The sequence below is a fragment of the Prionailurus viverrinus genome, chromosome B1 (genome assembly GCF_022837055.1).
Source record: "Prionailurus viverrinus isolate Anna chromosome B1, UM_Priviv_1.0, whole genome shotgun sequence".
Classification (NCBI taxonomy): Eukaryota; Metazoa; Chordata; class Mammalia; order Carnivora; family Felidae; genus Prionailurus; species Prionailurus viverrinus.
Window position 1 is genome coordinate 143,610,974 of NC_062564.1, and position 19,895 is coordinate 143,630,868.

A 19,895-nucleotide genomic window follows, 5' to 3' on the forward strand; every position below is an offset into this window, starting at 1 on the left:
ATGAACACCCAGTACAGGGGCCACATTTAATATGTTCAAGCAGTTTTTTTTTTTTTAAAGTTTATTTATTTGAGAGAGAGAGAGAGAGAGAGAGAGAGAGAGAGAGAGAGGGAGGGAGGGAGAGAGAAAGCACATGCATGCACAGGAGGAGGAGGAGCAGAGAGATAAGGAGTGAGATAATCCAAGCAGGTTCCATGCTGTCAACAGAGTAGACTGGGGCTTGATCTCACGAACTGTGAGATCATGACCTGAGCAGATATCAAGAATCAGATGCTTAACCAACTGATCCAGCAAGGTGGCCCCAAGAAGTTTTTGAAAAAGAAAATATCTGCCCCTTCTCCCAATAACCAAGAAAATTTAAAAATGATGGTTCTTATGTTTAATGCATACCTTTTCTAAATTCACTTCATTTCACTTGGATGAGAGAAATAACTCTGGTGCATTCTGCCAAGTTTAGGGAAAGGATGGTCCATTTGGCTACATATGTGTAATTTCTTCCTGTCCATCTCAGACTGATATCTCTTAAGTATATGCCCAGAAGACAATGGCCACAAAACAGTGCAGTCCAAACCACTTTACTGCTGTATAGCCTGGCCATTCGTCAGGAGTGACAGTGAAGGAAAGGCCATTATCTGTTCCAGGGACATTTCTGCTTCAAACCAACCAATTTATATTTCTATTTTCCTCTTTCTTCCCCCACGTTCATTTCTAACTTTCCTTCTCTTACTTTAAAAAGGATATGGCTAAGACAGAAGAAAAGTAGCAAGGCCAGAGGCCTAGGCTAATGTACAACATTTACAGGATACATAAAACATACTGAGGAGGTGGGGCACCTGGGTGGCTCAGTTGGTTAAGTATCTGACTCTTGATTTCAGCTCAGGTCATGATCTCACAGTGGTTGTGAAATTAAGCCCCACACTGACCCTGGGGTCAGGCTCCATGCTGGGCATGGACCTTGCTTAAGATTCTCTCTCTCCCACTCAGTCTGCCCCTCCCCCTCTGGCACCCACTCTGAAACAACAACAACAACAACAAACATATTGAGGAAGCAGATATATCAGGTCTCTTGGGTTTTTTTTTCCAGTTATCTACCAGGAATAAACTAAGGTCAATTTAAATTCCAATTTAAAAACAGAAGTTTAGGGGCGCCTGGGTGGCGCAGTCGGTTAAGCGTCCGACTTCAGCCAGGTCACGATCTCGCGGTCCGTGAGTTCGAGCCCCGCGTCGGGCTCTGGGCTGATGGCTCAGAGCCTGGAGCCTGTTTCTGATTCTGTGTCTCCCTCTCTCTCTGACCCTCCCCCATTCATGCTCTGTCTCTCTGTCTCAAAAATAAATAAACATTAAAAAAAATTAAAAAAAATAAAAACGAAGTTTAATTTGATAATTCAGGCAGAAAACTTATTTCAACTATAAAATAGAATTTTAAATTCTTTTGCTCTAAAAACAAAAAAATTTAAACACTATGTTTATTAAGGTAGTTAAGAATAATTTCACATTTTACTTATGTTAGGTAGTATATCTTTAAAAAGATCTCAACGGTGGTAACTGTTGCATTGTAGTCAGAGACCCTGGAAATAAAAATGCTTTTCAATGATCTTACAATGTGTGTACATATCAGTTCCTTCTTACAATTTCCTATAGTCTAGTTAGGATCTAAGTCCTCCCCACCCCACCGCCCAAAAAAGTTAAAATAAATATTTTAATAACAATATTGAATGACTGCTTGATGGTGTGACACAAATAAAAACAATTTGAGTAACATCACAAGGCTTACAAAACATTTACCAAACACAAGTCTCAACCTCTGTAACTGTGACATATACAGAGCAGGTATTATTGCCCTGCTTTACTGATGAAAAAAGCGAACAAAATTATCATTCCCCGCTTTCCCTGAAAAGCGCCACTCTGACAGTCACCTGCCAACAGCTAAGGGTCAGACTCCCTGCTCAGCAGCAAGAGATGAGTCACTTACCAACACAGAGGATGTTGAAACAGAATCCTTGAGAAGTAGACTTGTTGACCAGCTGGTCAGGGAGACTGTCAAATCCAACATGGCCAGAAAGGGACAAGTTTCGAAGCTCTTCATTCTAGAATTTCAGAGGGGAAACATTTGAGAATTCTTGAACTATGCCACCTGGGTCTCCCACGTTGTGGACATTACCATTTCCCTTCCTCTCTTCTTGACAGGTATGGAAGAAGGAGATTCCCTCTGTACCCACATCCTTCTTGGCTAGTGCACAGCTGATGGGACCAAAAATTCCAAAGCCATGCTCTTACCACAAAATCACACTGACTCCCAAAGCAGATTCTATCCCAAGGCATCTCGCTTCCTGCTAAAAGTGTACTGGCCCAGGGAAATAGGAGCTTCCGGAGGTGGCTACTTCAGATATGCATTAAGTGATATAAAAAACAATCATGTTGATGGCTTCAAGAATTCAAAAAAAACTTCCAATTTACTTTCAACCCAGAATGAAAAATAAGTAACACTCTTCTAGATATAGGAAGGAGTTTTGAGACCCTCAGAGTGGAGGATACATACTTGTTACAAATATAAAAATCCTATAACCACTATACATGCAACATATTTAAAACTATTTGGCACTTGAACTGATCCCATCTCCACCATCTGCTGTACAGGTGTTCGGGGCATCTTTGCTTCACCCTGGACAGCACCAGCACAGGCTCTGTGTTCACTGGGACTTCTCAGAGTCTACTGAAGGAGACTGGGATAAGGTAGTCATCATACACTTAAAAAGTTGGGTGGTTTATATTCTTTATAATGTGCTGACTGCCTCCATGACTTTGAATGAATCTCATATGTGTTGGAGGTAATCTGTGAAAACTTTCTTTCCAGGAAAACAGAGGTTAGCTATGGTCCTTCAATTACAACATCATGGTTATGGTCTGGGATTCCAGAAACTAGATACTGAAAGCCTCCTTGAAAACAAGACTCCTGGTATTCTGGCTCTCTTACCAGGTCTTTATATTCAAAATACTAGGGGCACCTGGCTGGCTCAGTAGGTAAAACATACTACTCTTGATCTTGGCGTCATGAGTTTGAGCCCCCCACGCTGGGTGCAGAGATCACTTAAATAAATAGGTAAATTCAAAATACTGAACTTTGAGTGAGAAAATGACCCTCAAAATTCTATTTTTTTAGTAAAAAAGAAAAAGCTTTGCACAGGATCATTTAGTCAGTATTTCTTTTCAAAAAGATTGGTTTTCATTATTCTTCTATTTGTTACACAATGGTGAGAGTGATTTCTTTTAATAATCAAGGACTGAGACTCCATTTTCACATCACTCTGGTCACTATACAGGCAGGGAAATGTGACTCTCTAAATATAGTGATTTTAATGGAATGTTTTATGAACATTATAATGCCTAAGGTCCTTGCCATTCTAAAATTCTAATTCTGTGAAATAAAACTAAAAACCAGCACACTGCCTGAATACCATGATGGCAGCTGCAGGTTTGAGGTCAATGGGACAAAGAACAGATGCCTGGTCTATGAATAGTTTCCTTGAAACCTGCCAACAGTGAATATGAGACTCGAGAGTAGGCACTTCTCCTTGAACAGGATGGCATGGTCGACAGCTCACGAGCAGCTTTGGTAGCAGGGCCCCATGCGCGGCAGGCCTGGGAGCTGGCCAGGCCTCCCAATACCACTGTGTGGCCCCAATTCTACCACCTGCCCCTGCCTCTCCAATACCTCAAAGGTTCAGACATCAGGTATTTTTAGGGTGTTTACCACATCCTCCAAGACTTGGGGGAGGAGGATTTGAAAGGAGTCTGGGTTATATTTAGATCTCTTTCCACCACAGCTGCACAATGGCTGTCGTGCATCAGGCCCGGGAGACACCATCACGCGAGCCTTCATTTTAGTTGCATCACTGACCTGAACAGTCAGTGAAGGGCCTGAAAAGAGGCAAAGCAAGGAAGAACCATCATCCTACACTCCCCCTCCTCCCACCACAACAATTCTTTTCATTTCCGGAGGAGGGTGGGGGTGAGGAAAGAGTGGTTTATTACTGTGGATTCCACATTGTTGGGTTTTTAGATTCAGATAGATATCCACCCATGAGCCAATCCTGGGAAAGAATCAGAGTTAGTAATTATAGCTCTCATCCCAGAACCCAATGCACAGCATCTCATATTCTCACCATTTCCAAAACACGAGAAACCACCCACACACCCACTGAGTATTTTTATACCCGCTGAAAACCACATACAAAATGAAGGGTTATAAAACAGTTTGGTCTTGAAATTTTTTAAATTTAAATTTATTTCTTCAGAGTCTTCTAACTTTGTAATATGAAATATGTAAATATTATATTGCCATTTTAAAATTCCATAATTTGAGCTGAATTCTCTGCCCAGGATTAAAAAAATTCTGAGGGCTATTGCCCATCAGTATGTGATTGGGAAAAGGCAAGTAGGAAGTTCCTCCTGTGGTTCATGAGCCGGTTTAAAAACTGGAAAGCGCTATAAGCAAAGCAAAGAAAGGCTCTAAGTCCCACACAGCAGCTGAATTGAATTCCTGCACTCCAACATTTTATGTTTCCATGTTTACTGCTTCTTGCCTTAGCTGCCTCTCCCCAAAAAGTATGGGATCTCTTTCGAGTTACGAATGCAGTCTGAGGGAATTTCGTATACAGTAAAACCTTGATTTGTAAGCACAATTCGTTCTGGAAACATGCTTGTAATCCAAAGCACTCGTATATCAAAGTAAATTTCAAGAACCACTGGCTCAGTTGTGATCACGTGACATTTGGCACCACATACAACTTGTATTACAAGACATCACTTGTTTATCAAGTTAAAATTTATTAGAAATGTTTGCTCGTTTTGTGGAACATTCGCAGAAAAAGTTACTTGCAATCCAAGGTTTTACTGTATTTTCATGCCCTTACTATTACCACACATCTAGAAATGACTCTCAGCATTTTCTAATACTGAACTTTTTGCCTGAGTTCCAGTTCTGACTTTCTGGAATGGTTCCCTTGGGTTGTCCGACCTGTACTTCAAACTGATGTTCGTGAAACTGAAATTGTATTTCTCTATCCCAAACCCATTCCTACTCCAGAGTTCTCTATTTCTGTTAATGGCACTTACCTATGCTTGAGACCCTCCTACACTTTGCATAAATTCCAGAGAGTTACCAAGACCACATCCTCCGCTTTATTCTTACCTACTCAACCACCTTCCAACTTGTTTCCTTGCCCCCACCCCACTCCCCCTAATCTTTGTAGCTGCAAAAGGATCTCAGAACACAAAGACCCACAATCCAAACCCCTTGGCCTGCCATCTCAGGGCCTCCATGGGTTAACCCCAAATCCCTTACCTCCTCTCACACTTCTCCCCATGGAGCACCTTCCACTGCAGCTAACCTGAATTACTTACTGTTCCTCAGACAACCCCCATGTCTCTCCCCAACAGTTTATTCACACCATTTCCTCTACTTGGAAGGACCTTTATAGCCAATGTTTACATATCCAAACCTTCCAGATACTGCTGAAATTTGATCTTCAGCATTATCCTTATTATTAAATCTCAGACTTTCAATAAATACTCCCCTTAACAAAGAAAGGAAAATAATGATTGGATAAAGATGGGTCAGGGTATTTGGTATTCCATGTACATCATAACAGCTAATATTTATTGACCATTTCCAATGTTCCAGAAAAGCCTTAATAACCAGTGAACTGGTTAATTTATCTTAACAATTCTATGAAGTAGTTACTATTACCCAACCTCAACTTCAGATGAGAAAACAGGCACAGAAATTTAGTAACTTGCTCAAGGTCACAAAGATAAGCTGAGGAGCTGAAATCTGAGCCCAGAAGTTAGGTTCTAGAATCCAGAGACCTTGCATTTAGTCACTGGTATCACAGGATGATCTACTAAGTTCTCAGGTAGCCCCAGACAATACAATGGTTTCTGCCACTAACAAAATCTGTTATGTTAAAGTAGAAAAAAATTCTCTAAAATCATAATTCTTCGGCAACCATTAGAGATGGAAGTTGAGAATGAGAATTGGCAAAGTAGCTCCAAATATATTTTCACTGGTCCTGGCAATGCCAAGGCCAGACTGATTTATGCAGCCATGGCACATGAAGCCAATAATAAGGCTTAGTTCTGACCATTCTTTAAATGAAAGTGCCAACACGGAGCCACTAGGTAACTAACTATAAGACCTTAATTGAGTTAGTCCTCCATTTGCTAATATATCTATGGAGGGTCTGTGCTTACGTGATTTCTTTGCCCGCTCCATCTTGAAATGAGTTGTGACTAAATTCTATGGTATAAAGTAATTTAATGGACTCATTTTTCTCTTTTTAGGTCACCTCCACATGAACACAATTATCTATTTGTTCACTCAGAATCACTCACTGCTCAGGGGCACCTGGGTGGCTCAGTCAGCCAAGCATCCGACTTCCACTTCGGTCACGATCTCACAGCTTGTGAGTTTGAGCCCCGCCTCAGGTTCTGTGCTAACAGCTCAGGGCCTGGAGCCTGCTTCTGATTCTGTGTCTCCCTCTCTCTCTCTCTGCCCTTCCCCTGCTCTCTCTCTCTCTCTTTTTTTTTTTTTTTTAAATTTTTTTTTTCAACGTTTATTTATTTTTGGGACAGAAAGAGACAGAGCATGAACGGGGGAGGGGCAGAGAGAGAGGGAGACACAGAATCGGAAACAGGCTCCAGGCTCCGAGCCATCAGCCCAGAGCCTGATGCGGGGCTCGAACTCCCGGACCGCGAGATCGTGACCTGGCTGAAGTCGGACACTTAACCGACTGCGCCACCCAGGCGCCCCTCTCTCTCTCTCTCTTAAAATAAATAAACATTAAAAAAATATACTCACTGCTCAAAGCACTAAGGGAGTAGATGTTATTTTTGTTATTCATTGATAAACTCTTCCTGCCCTTAACAGGTTTACCACGTAGCAGGATATAATTTAATGTAATACTACTAAGGATAAAAATGATAAAGTGACTTTATGATTGAGACAGGTTGATATAGGGGGAGAAGTAGCTTTTGGCTAGGGAAATTCAAGGAACATCTTTTGGAGGCCAGAGCTCCCCAACTCTACCAGGGGAAAGAAGTCCAGATTGCAGACGCCTTCTAGATAAATATTTATCGACCATTTCCAATGTTCCAGAAAAGCCTGTCTTTGCCCAAAGGGTCAGTTTACTATGAATATAGACTCTGAAGTTTATAATCGACAAGTTTTTCAAAGATGCCTAACTGATTTCATTATTGAAATAATTATAAAATAAGTTATCTAAGAATATATGCCAACACCTACATTCTGAGTGCTACTTTAAAAAAATTTTTTTTATGATTATTTATTTTTTTTTTTTTTTTTAAATTTTTTTTTCAACGTTTTTTATTTATTTTTGGGACAGAGCGAGACAGAGCATGAACGGGGGAGGGGCAGAGAGAGAGGGAGACACAGAATCGGAAACAGGCTCCAGGCTCTGAGCCATCAGCCCAGAGCCTGACGCGGGGCTCGAACTCACGGACCGCGAGATCGTGACCTGGCTGAAGTCGGACGCTTAACCGACTGCGCCACCCAGGCGCCCCTATGATTATTTATTTTTGAGACAGAGAGAGACACAGCATGAACGGGGGACGGTCAGAGAGAGGGAGACACAGAATCTGAAGCAGGCTACAGGCTCCAAGCTGTCAGCACAGAGCCCGACGTGGTGCTCGAACTCACGGACTGTGAGATCATGACCTGAGCCGAAGTCAGAATGCTTAACCGACTGAGCCACCCAGGCGCCCCATGAGTGCTACTTTAAAATAAGTTCCACAACTCCAAATCTTGCTTAACAAGGAGCAGGATGGCAAAGGGCCTGGAGTCAGACAGACGTGGATTTGAATGCCAGCTTTGCTTCCTACTTTTCTTAGTCTGATGGAGCACTTGGCAGGGTGGCTGGGAGTGAAGGAGTCAGCAAGTATGAGAGTGCCTAACACTTAACAGGTCCTCAGGAAACCTGGGTTTCCTTTCCCTAAATTGGGTGGGAGGAAGAGACGGCTGTGAGTTTAAAATCAGAAATGAATGAGCTCAGCTAGTGCTGCTGGGCACCCCAGGAGAAGCTGCTGATCAGCAAAACCCTCAGACTCACCAAGAAAGAAAGATCACAAAGGGAAGAACAGAAAGAACAAAAAGGAAGTGAAGGAGAGAAAGAAGATGCTAACAGGAAGAAAATTCACCCTAAATAGGAAAGTCATTTACAAAGCTGGGGGGAAGCCACAGAATCACATTCCTGTCTGGAGGCATCAACATCTTCCACAGCTGGAAACCATTCTGGATTCCCCGCTTCACTCTTCACTGTATTTTAATTCAGCCCAGAGCCTCCAGAGGTGAACAAACTGGATGTGCCCAGATGGGTTCTATTCACCGTATTCAAAGTGAAAGGCTAGCCCCTTTCTTTACATTTAAAACTGAAGGCTTCCGTGGGTGTGGTTAGGTGATCTATGGCTGCCGATCCTTATCAGGCAGAAACAAGAAAGAGAGCTTGTTAACCAAGGTGACGTAGGTTTTAATGTACCACGCAAACAATTAGACTTAAGTTTTACTTTCAAAAGTAGATATTACCATTTAAGTTTAGAAAGATTTCACCCCTTAAAAAAAAAAATATATATATATATATATATACACATATATAAGCAATAACTTTTATGCATTCAGAGAACTGGAGATTTTGTTGACAAGAAGTGGCAATTACATTCTTCTCAAAGCTTCATTTTATAGATAATAAGTTATATTGATCCAAGTCAAATCCTGGGCTTATGTTTCCTCATCTGTAAATGAGGAGGTTTAACCAAAAAGCCTCTAAGCAAAGTCTTTCGTTCTAATGCTAATTCTATGGGTTTTTTTTTTTTTAATGCTTATTATTTTTGAGAGAGGCAGAGTGTAAGAGAGGGAGGGGCAGAGAGAGAGAGAGAGGGAGACACAAAATCTGAAGCAGGCTCCAGTCTCTGAGCTGTCAGCACAGAGCCCAACAAGGGGCTTGAACTCACGAACCAAGAGATCATTACCTGATCATTACCAAAGTCCGACACTTAACCACTGAGCCACCCAGGTGTCCCCTATGGTTTCTTGAGTCTGAAAATCACAGACACATAAATCCAGTTGTCATGTTGCTTGAAGAAAGCCAACACAAGGTGGAAAATTCCTGCTGGTGTATTTTCTCTTCCCAAATCAAGATGGCTCAATTTTTAAATGACCCTTGAAAGCGAGTTTCTATCACTTATCCTGGGAAACTTCAAACCTAATTGAAATCTGTGTGTATACCTCTGTTTTCCGGCTTAAACAAACAAAAATGTAAAGTTAACTATAATTATGAGTTAGTTTTTAAAAAATGTTATAAACCCACCCTTTACAGCTGCCCTGCTTAGAAACATTTTTTTTTCCTTCAGCTGTATCTGCTGACTTCCACAAGATTTTTGAAAAGTGGATTTATAGCCTCAAAACAAAAAATAACTCTTCTGTGTAAGTTAATCTGTGCTCAAGAAAAAAAGTAAATGTTTATTCATGCTTTTATTCATTCAACAAATATTTATTGTGTGCCACTATGTGCTAGACACTGTAAAATGCTAAAGAGGTGACAATGAGAAAATAAAGCATCCTTAACTCACGAACCATATAGTCTAGTGGGGCACATCGATGTTAATCAAGTAGTCACTAACATATAGTCATAAACTATCCAAAGTACAAGATGTGGTGCAACCTTATAACTCATGTAATTAGCTAGTCATTCTTCCAGGGAATCCACCTGCCTGGAGTATGTAAAAACGGTGTTAGCCTGCACCACTGTCAGATATTAATTTAGTATATAGCCCCTATGTATAGTTGAATTCAGATGAAAGCAGAGTCTATTTGACCAGCATTGCCTGATGGGTGGAGGTAGAAATGACTAAGACTCAAGTCTTAAAGCAAATGTCCAATTTTAAGTACTGCTGAGATGGAACCAGGAGACATACTCCCTCTGCTCTGTCTTATCCCCATAATGATGATGCCCACTAGGAGAAAAGAGAAGGTGCGTATCCTTCTTCATCTTAGGTAGTGCCTTGTCATGAGGTCCTGTTTCAGTGGTACGGGTGCCACCCAGATGAAGCTGGGCAGAGAAGAACATGCTGTGCCTTACATGAAATCCTTGACTGAACACCAGCCAGTGTTTGGAGAGATCCTGGCCTCACCAACTTCCCAAGAAGTAAGTTATACCCAAGTGCCTGATGGATCATTTTCATAAATACACATTCTTATCGACACCACGTTTTAGAGAGTATTGAACTGGTTTCGTATTCTTTTAAAGAAAGCAAAGTTGGTGGGAAGATGGAAGACGCCTTTAGTTCCCAGGCAAAGGGGAAAACCCTGGAATGTGAAGTATCTCAAACCACAACTATGAAGTCTGCAGGGGGATGCCATTAAAGCCAGGCATTGCTGGGGTAATTTCCATAATATAAAACGTCTGAAGCATCTTGTTACCAATGAGGATCCCATTCTTTAAGGATGACTTGGAAAACACTGGCTATGCTGCTTGTCATCTATACCATGAAATCCCAATGTTGGAGCCAAGAAAACCCCCAAGGAAATTGTCTCACACAAGCAGCAGTATAGAGACAGCCAGGAAGAAGGAACAGTCAGGAGGAAAACACTAAGAGGAAAAAAACTTGAGTGAGAAGAAGCATCCCCAGGGACCAGCTCCCAAGTCACAAACCCAGGGAAGGAGCATCCCCAGGGGCCAATTCCCAAGTCACAAAGCCGGAGAAGGAGCATCCCCAGGGGCCAGCTCCCAAGTCACAAAGCCAAGGAAGGAGCATCCCCAGGGGGCAGCTCCCAAGTCACAAAACCCAGAGAAGGAACATCCCTAGGGGCAAGCTCCCAAGTCAGAAATCCAGGTAGATCAGTTCTGCCCAACAAACCCAAGGAGCCACCCTTAAAAACACCACCAAGTAACCGGAAAAGATTTTGATAAATATTGAGTAACTGTCCCAATTTCAAGTGTCCTTTCTAAGTTAAGTCTCTCCAAAAGACTGCCAGAGGAGGAACAAATTTTGCTTTGCCAGATCCTTGCAAAAATAATGTGGTGTAGGGTTTTCTTTGGGAATGATATGACTACAGGGAAATTTTACTTTCTAATTGTTATGTTTCTGTAATATTTGACTTATTATGAACAAACACCTCACACCTTTTAAGTGGAAAAGAAATAAAAGATTTTAAACATCAGGAAATGCTAAAAGCAATAATAACAAATAAATTATAAAAATCGTTTTAGAGGAAGTAATAATAAAGGGGTAACAGGATAAAATGTGCAAGTATTTGTTTTTTTCTAATAACAGAACGAAGTCCCATTGAAAGTGATAAAAGTGAGCAGAAAAGTAGAACAGCGCAGTGGAAATTGCTTGACATGTAAAGTCAGAGGGCTCAAGGGCAACTTTGGCATTATTTAGCTGTGTGACCTATGGTAAGTCATTTAACTCTCAGCTTCAATTCTGTCAACTTTAAGATAAAGGACTTCACAGGGCTATTGCAGGAATTAACATAATTCTCTATCCTCACCTCAGTTTACACACTTTTCTCAGATGACCTCTTCCTAGCCCGCCACTTGAGTGACCTTCCAAAGGCTAATGACTGCCTTGGCATAACCCGTAGCCACTTCTCCCTCTTGGGCATCCCTGGTGCCGGCATCACTAAGCCAACATCTCCCAAGTGGAGCTCATCCTATCTTCCATTCTCAACTTAAATCTGTCCTTCCTCACCTTTACTTATGTCAAGTGGCAACATCTACCTCAAGGTATCAGTGAGTCCCTAGAATAACATTGATTAGTATGCATATTGCTATAACCCTGATAAAAATCTGCATAAATTTATAGGCTTCCACCCTCTTGCAGGAAAAAAAAAAGTCCACTGCATAATCATCTTAAACCCCCTGCTAGCCTCTGAATTCAACAGTGAAGACTTCTCTTTTTTAAATTATTTTAAATGTTTATTTATTTTTGAGACACACACACACACACACACACACACACACACACACACGGACAGAGTGTGAGTGGAGGAGGGGCAGACAGACAGGGAGACACAGAATCCAAAGCAGGCCCCAAGCTCCAAGCTGTCAGCACAGAGCCCCACGTGGGGCTCGAACCCATGAACTGAGAGATCATGACCTAAGCCAGAGTTAGATGCTTAACCAACTGAGCCACCTAGGCCCCCCAACCGTGAAGACTTCTTGAGGACATTCGTACCAAGCTGGCTTTTCTCCTTTGTGTCCAAATGTAACAACCACCCACCACACCATTTTTGGCCAAACCTTTCCCACCCAACCCTTTAAGTGACTGAATCCAGTCTATCAGCTGATTTCATGACTTGGATACTCCCCTTTTCCTCACACTACCCCCATTAGACTTCACCAAAATTTGTATCTGTGTAATGTTTCACACAGTCATATTCTCCACCTCCTCATTCTCTGATAAAGAGGCAAGTACAGCACCCGATTGGTTTTCCATATAAACTGGGCCAGGTGGACAGACAGCACTGCAGTGAACACCCGGCACCTGGTGCCTGGTCTGCCCTTCTCTCCATTACACTTGGCCTGGCTCTGAAGGGAAGAATTCACAGTGGTTGCTGAGTGAGGCCTGATCCCAAAGCCCTGGAGACACACAGTGCTGGCGTGGTTCTTGTTCACTGGTGCCCCCCAGCTCCCTTCTGTCTTCTCTACATCCTACCTCACATCACACAGCAATGGCCCACACTTCCTCCAAGACCTGGCTGGCTTGTTTGTGATTAAAGTCTCACCTCTGACCCATCAGAAATTCGATTTCTCACATAATTAGGAAAGATACTGTTTAAAAGCAGTCCTCAGAAATGGGTATGAGAAGCGCACAGAGCCCCAGCTGCCACTTACAACCCTGGATCGTGAGGAAGTGGGGGAGGGGGAGGAGGGAGGTGGTGTTGAATTATTAGTAAAGCAGACTTTCAGCAAATAGCCACCGAGCGTGACAATCCAAAAATTGCAAAAAGTGGGAGCACTTTTTTCTTACAGACAGAATGTGTTTTTAAAAGTCCGTATAAGCTCAGAGAGGTTAAGTCTAACTGCATGCCAAGAATTAACAACAACAAAAAAGACATTTTCTTAAGTTTCCAAAGACCAGTCTTTCTTTTTGAGTCAAAGTGACTAATGCCTGTAACAGCCTAACGTTACAAAGTGCTGATCAGCAGAAAGTCTCATGTTTGGGAATGACAAGGCCCACATGTGCATTCCAGAGACTCTTACAAATTTTGCAGTACTTAGAGGAAGGCGAGGTGGGAGGGAAGCAATGTGACAAACAGTCAAGAAGTATTTATAAAAGCACGATCCAATTAGAAACAGATGCTACAGCTGTTCTCTCGCACCACTCCACATCACAGAGATGATGAGAAGCCCTTCCCATGGCTAGCCACCTAGGAAAGTTAATGAAAAAACCATGGAGGAGGGCCATAATCATTTAAAAACCCTCTGGCTCTTCAGTGGGATCCCAAGTGACTGGATTCCATTTCAAACATATCACCTATCTTGCAGAGGAGAAAACACCCAAATGTCTCACAGTTGCTCATGTGGGTCATTTTTGTCCCTTCTGCCTGCCTTTATGGTGTAGTATAGCTTCCATGCAAGCTTTTTCAAAACAGTGATCGGGGCGCCTGGGTGGCGCAGTCGGTTAAGCGTCCGACTTCAGCCAGGTCACGATCTTGCGGTCCGTGAGTTCAAGCCCTGCGTCGGGCTCTGGGCTGATGGCTCAGAGCCTGGAGCCTGCTTCCCATTCTGTGTCTCCCTCTCTCTCTGCCCCTCCCCCGTTCGTGCTCTGTCTCTCTCTGTCCCAAAAATAAATAAACGTTGAAAAAAAAATTTATAAAAAAAAAAAAAAACAGTGATGAATAGGAGGTCAAAGATAATTAATGGCCCTTATCAGTTGGGAGTTTTTTCCTCAACTTCTCATGTACAGTTCCACTCCTCATATTCACACATCAATTCCTCAGTGCTTCCTTTCTGAGAAATATTGTGGCTCAGTTCATGTATTTCTATTCACTGAATGCATTAATCAGCAAATAATGAAATATGGATGGGACACTTCCTTCCCTATGCCACCATTTCTATCACCGGATATAAATTAGCCACTTCCTTTTTGAAAGATATCATTTTGTCCTGTCCCTTTCTGATAATGGAAGGGGATTTCAGTTATGTCAATGACCATGTAATGGTAGTCTCTGAAAAAGGAGAAGAAAAAAATCCAAACCAGCTCTAAAGCAGTCAGAAACAAAAGCACCATGGATGTTTCAGCCCCAACCTTGCTAATGAAAGTAGCCATATTCAGTTCCTAAATCAGGCTGGTCTAGAACATCTCGGAGTGCAGCAATACATTTCTAGCACCTGAGAATTGAGGGGCTATACCGAAAATGACCAACGCCATGGTTAATACATTCTCAGGAAATAAATATACAAGTTAACATTTGATATCACTCAGCAAATATTATTAAACAATCCTGGCCAAAATTCTCAAGTCTTCATAAGTGTTCTACTGCATCTTAATCTCAATCCTGGATAAAACACTATCAGGGTGGAATGGAGGTCGTTTACATACATTTGGGGCATGTATTAATTTCCTATTGCCATGTAACAAATTACCACAAACCTGGGGCTTAAGACAACGCCTACTTATTAGCTCTTGATTGTAAAGGTCAGAAGTCTGGGTGTGGCATGGCTCGTTCTCCGCTCAGGATATTACAAGGCTAAAATCAAGGTGATGGTGTCCAAGCTGAGTTCTGATCTGGAAGCTCTGGGGGGAAATTCCACTTCCAAGCTCATTTTAATTATTGTCAGGATTCAATTCCTTGCAGCTGTAGGACTGACGTCCTCCTGTCCATGATGGCTATCAGCCAGGGACTGACACAAAAGGTCGCCTACAGTTACTAGCCATGTGGCCACCACCTCTTCACAGCCAACAGGGAATCCCTCATGTCCCTCTTCACATTTCAAATCTCCTTCAAGAAGAGTCTAGTTCCTGTTAAGGGACTGATTAGGTCCTGTCTACCCATGATAATCTTCCTATCTGAAAGTCAGCTGTGCCATAACATAACTCAATCATGGGAGTGACTGTCCCATCATATTCCCAAATTCTGGGGGTTATACAGGTGTGTTCACCAGGGCACTGGGATTTGGGGGCCATCTTATGATTCTGTGTTATAATATGCCTATGTTCTCCCATGTAACTTTAGGATAGGATAATATTAGCACTTACCTAACTCAAAACAAAACACAGCTAAGTCTCCAGGAAAAAAAAAGACAAATTAGTAAAAGCATAGTGAACGAGATCTCCCTCAAGGCAAGTTACCACTAACTAGAGAGTCACTTTGCCTTTCCTTCCAATAACGGAAGTAAACTTTGCAAATATTTAAGTGCCTCTACATAATAAGAATTCTAGGAAATGCAAAAGCTTTTAAGGAACTTAAGCCTTATTAGGGGAGAAAGTCACTGAGACAAAACAGAAGACAAATGCAAAATGTCTGGTGATGAAATACAGCACAAAGCTTATCAAGATTGGACAATGGAGATGGACATCGGCCCTAGCAAGAAAGTAAGGTTTCCTTAGAGGAAGACAGATCTGACCTAGGTCATGGTAAGGTTAAATTGGATTCAGAGTGTTGTGGAGAAGGAATGGAGATGGGAGGAGAGAAAGAAGTAGTCTGTCAAGGGAAGCAGCAGGAAAACAAAGAGATCCACAGGGCAAGGAAATCAACGAACTGGAAAAAGTGAAGAATAATTAAGAATAGAGGATATAAGACTTTAAAACTGGTTCACATTTCAGTTTACTGGAAATATTCCTTAAAGTGAAGTATTATAAAGAAACATATAAGCAATACATAACTGAATACATGCCCAGGCTCTGTTGCTGGGAGTTCCAGTGCTGAGTGAGGGATGGGAACTAGGAACAATCACTGAGCAGTCATCATGAAAGATTTTTCAGTTCCAACCAGTGCACTTAGGAACATCTCACCAGAGCAACAGACCAAGGGATCTTGAGTGTAGAACTGCCTTCTAGCCAAGGTTTTAACCCAGATTAGAAGCCTGGGCAACCATCCAAATGGTAAGCTATTTCATGCAAACTTCCTTTAGAGCATTAAAAAAAAAAAAAAAAAAAGTGTATCTTGCAGAGAACCTAATACATTGACTCCAGTAGTTATGACTATAATTTCTGCCATTCTAATCAAGCTAAAGCTTTCTTCTTTCTTACTCTGTTCTCCTCAAAAAAATAGAACCAATTAACCCCTAAAAAAGAAATACTTCCACCAGCAGAACAGACAACTTTCTGCCTTAAAGAAGTTAACTGCATATTATAGAAGCATCCAGCCAGCCATAAAAGAAAGGTGGTTTAGGGGTTTTCTCACACATATTGGTGTGCTTAGGAAAGCAGACCCAAGGGACTACATTATAATTTTCCTCTATTCTCAAATGTTTGCTACTGATGGACGGTTTTGGATGCTGGCTTCCTTGTCTTGATCAGCTAATGCAAAACAAACCTTCTTTTCACATGCTGCCACAGAAGAATGTTCCCACAGTCCCCTTCACCCCCTCCATTGTCTCTTAAAGAAGCATTTTCATTATCATTATTATCATGGTATTTCTGAATAACCAAGTAGGACCCAAGGAGGATGGATGGAAACCTCTACTACATACAACATTGTTATAAAATCCCATTAGCTCTCAAAAATAGATGATAAAATATGTGCAGCAAATAGCAGAGGTTACAATTTCATGCACGTTGTTCCCACAGAGCACAAAGGGGCTGGGTCAGCAGCCCAGACTTCTCACTGAGATGGGGTCTGGTTCCACCCCAATGCTCCTCGATTAACAGATTAAGAATTAGGGGATATGTGAATGGGAATATGTTTCTGACAGTCTCTGATAGCACGATTAGAGGGAGGCATTAAACTGAAATCAAAACTTGAAAAATTATACCTTGGCAAGAGATCCTTACTGTAATTCATATATTCGGTACGAAGGAAAAACTGAGAAAGTTAAATGAGAGCCAGTGTGAAAGAAAGTCTTAGGCACTGATCCAAGTAGCTGCCTTTAAACTCTTCCAAAGCCTAATGGTTCATTAGAATAATTATTATTCACATAGTGAAAATGAAAGGCAGGCAGGGGGGGAAAAGTGGTAATTACACTGGCAAAAACAAGAAAAGCAACTTTGGCCATTTAGATTTGAGAAAAATCCAAGCCTCAAATCCCTCCCACATAAAGAGGGTCAGACCATATATCTTACTATAATCATGGCTACACAGAGTTAAACCCCTTTTGCCACAATTGCACCAACTGTGCATAGTGAGGTTGGTTATTACCAGGAGTGGGTTTTGTGCACTGTGGTAGCTGCAACCACCAATGTAGGGAAACTTGGCATCTATCCCCCCAGGACTCCTGCTCAAGCCAACTTCCTACACACTCTTTAGCCCAGATATTAATAATTCAGAAGGACAGTGTGACAGCCACAAGTCATCCGGCTGGCTACTCACATGCACAAAACACTCAGGGAATAATCACTAATTATTAGTGAAGCTTCAGTCCTCACAGAAGAGTAAAGCACTAATAAATGTACTTTGTACTTGGATCAGGGTGGAAAAGTAGACTGATATCTTTTTTTTTTTTTTTTTTAACGTTTATTTATTTTTGCGACAGAGAGAGACAGAGCATGAACAGGTGAGGGTCAGAAAGAGAGGGAGACACAGAATCTGAAACAAGCTCCAGGCTCTGAGCAGTCAGCACAGAGCCCGACGTGGGGCTCGAACTCACATACCACAAGATGGTGACCTGAGCCGAAGTCGGACGCTTAACCGACTGAGCCACCCAGGCGCCCCTAGACTGATATCTTTTAAAGGTATCAATTCAAAGTTGCCTGGAGTACGTGAACAATGAAGGTTAAAGTATTCAGAGTAGTGAAAAGAGGGAACAGGCTCTACCACTACTTTAGCCAGAGAACTAAAAAGCGGGGTGTGGGGGGGGTGATATTTCTCTTGATCAATCAACCAAAAAGCAATAACTGAAGATTTATGTAAAGACTACAATGCTAAGTGTGGTTTAGCAAAAACAAACAAGATAACAAGATACCCCAAGATGACCATGTGTGGTCTCTTCGAGTATTTCAATATTTTCCTCCTTTCCCCACAACCGTCATGTAAATAATGGTTTACTGGATACTTTTTTTTTTTTTACCACATACTGTACCTGGACCTTTATAAAAAAATCTTCCTGCTTAACCCTTATAACCTCGTGAAACAGATGTTATTAGCTCCATTTTATAGATGAGGAAACAAACCAAAGCTCAATTAAATGGCAGAACCAGCATTCAAACCAGTTTTGCCAGATTCCAAATCCATCACCACCAATACCTTAAACTGGACAATTGACTCTTTTCGAAGCAACCCATCTCTGCACCGAGAATGCCTCCATCCTTAACTCTATGTGAGAAATCCTACTCATCCTTAAAATTTCAGGCAAAATCCTATCTTCTTCATTTAGCTTCCCTGGTTCCTTAAATTACACACCACTGCTCTCTATTCACTGTACTGGGGCCACTTGTCACATCCAGCATCTAATACTACATTTAGCTTTCCACTGGTCAGGCCCTGGGAAGAATGTGGATTTCTTAAGGACAGGAAACCTGCTTTACTCCTCTTCCTCTGTACGGTACCACAAGGTACCTGTGCCAGTGCTGTATATTTAGGGTGAATGAATGCAGAGACACAGTTCTCACAGAGTTAACAGTCTTCCTCTGCCTCCCCCAACAAAAAAGGACTGCCATGCAGGCGTGGCATTCGTTATGGGCTAAAATGCCCAGGGTGTGTTTGATGGAGGAGATGAGGTTTAAGAGGGTCATTGGAAAATGGAGAAGAGAGATTAATGCTTCAGCCACATGCTTCAGTATGGTCTCTTCCCAACATTTAGAGGCAAGCAACTGTGCCTAGTGTGAAGTCCAACATCATACGGGCTCTTGCTCTCAGGAAATAATCATTCTGCTACGTTAAAGTTAACACTTACAAAGCGCTTATGTGCACTCTCTCCCTCTCTCCATAAATAGATTTATATGCATATGCCAGGCACCATCCTGGGTACTTTACATTGATCTCACTTATCTCTCACCATCACTTCTGAGATAGGTACTATTATTATTCCCATTTTATAGCTGAAGCTCAGAGATTGAGCTGCTCAGGGTGGTTGGTTCCAAGCCAGGCAGACTACCTCCAAAGTGACTGCCACCACGTTAATAAGGCCTGGCCAACCTTTTATATACCACAGAGTGATATGCGTGTCTTGGCCATGAGGGCACATCCACAGCTTCACACAAGTGCATTGTACTACCGAGGTCACCATCCCCGGGGTCAGAAATGAGAGTAGCCCTGCCACACCACAGGTCCTAAGCCACTATGTGGAAACACAAGGAAAGTGGAAGCTAAGGGGCATGGGGAAAGCAGGAAGCAAGAGGAGTAAGAATCTGAGAAGCGACGCATTTCCACAACTGCCCAAACTGATTTATTTTGCACACAGAAAGAACAAGTCTAAACTAAAGATTATAGATTAAAGCTAACAGCCCACAGCAATCTCTCACTCATCTAAAAAGCAAAACTTAGCAAGCCTCCTTCTTATTTCTCTCTAGCAAAGCTATAAAAACCAGTCACAGAAGAAAATCAACCAAAGCTCATACAGAAGATGCAAGGAACATGCATCAGAGATAGAGTAAGAAATGCAGTTAGCCATCTGGACTAATTAAAACCACATGACTAATGCATCAAATTCCTCACTTCCACCTTGGCTACTCATAGACCACTGAGGAGCGAAGGCAAAGATGGTTATATTTCCCCC

General features: G+C 41.9%; 1 protein-coding gene across 4 annotated transcripts in view; it reads right to left on the reverse strand.

Moving 5' to 3' along the window:
- SEPTIN11 (septin 11) overlaps window positions 1-19,895 on the reverse strand; it is a 91,305-nt gene that overhangs the window by 42,459 nt on the left and 28,951 nt on the right. For all 4 annotated transcript variants that reach the window (XM_047856190.1, XM_047856189.1, XM_047856188.1 and 1 more), the window contains exon 2: window positions 1,973-2,087. In XM_047856190.1, coding sequence (XP_047712146.1) covers window positions 1,973-2,087 — 115 coding nt within the window. The remainder of the gene's footprint in view (window positions 1-1,972; window positions 2,088-19,895) is intronic.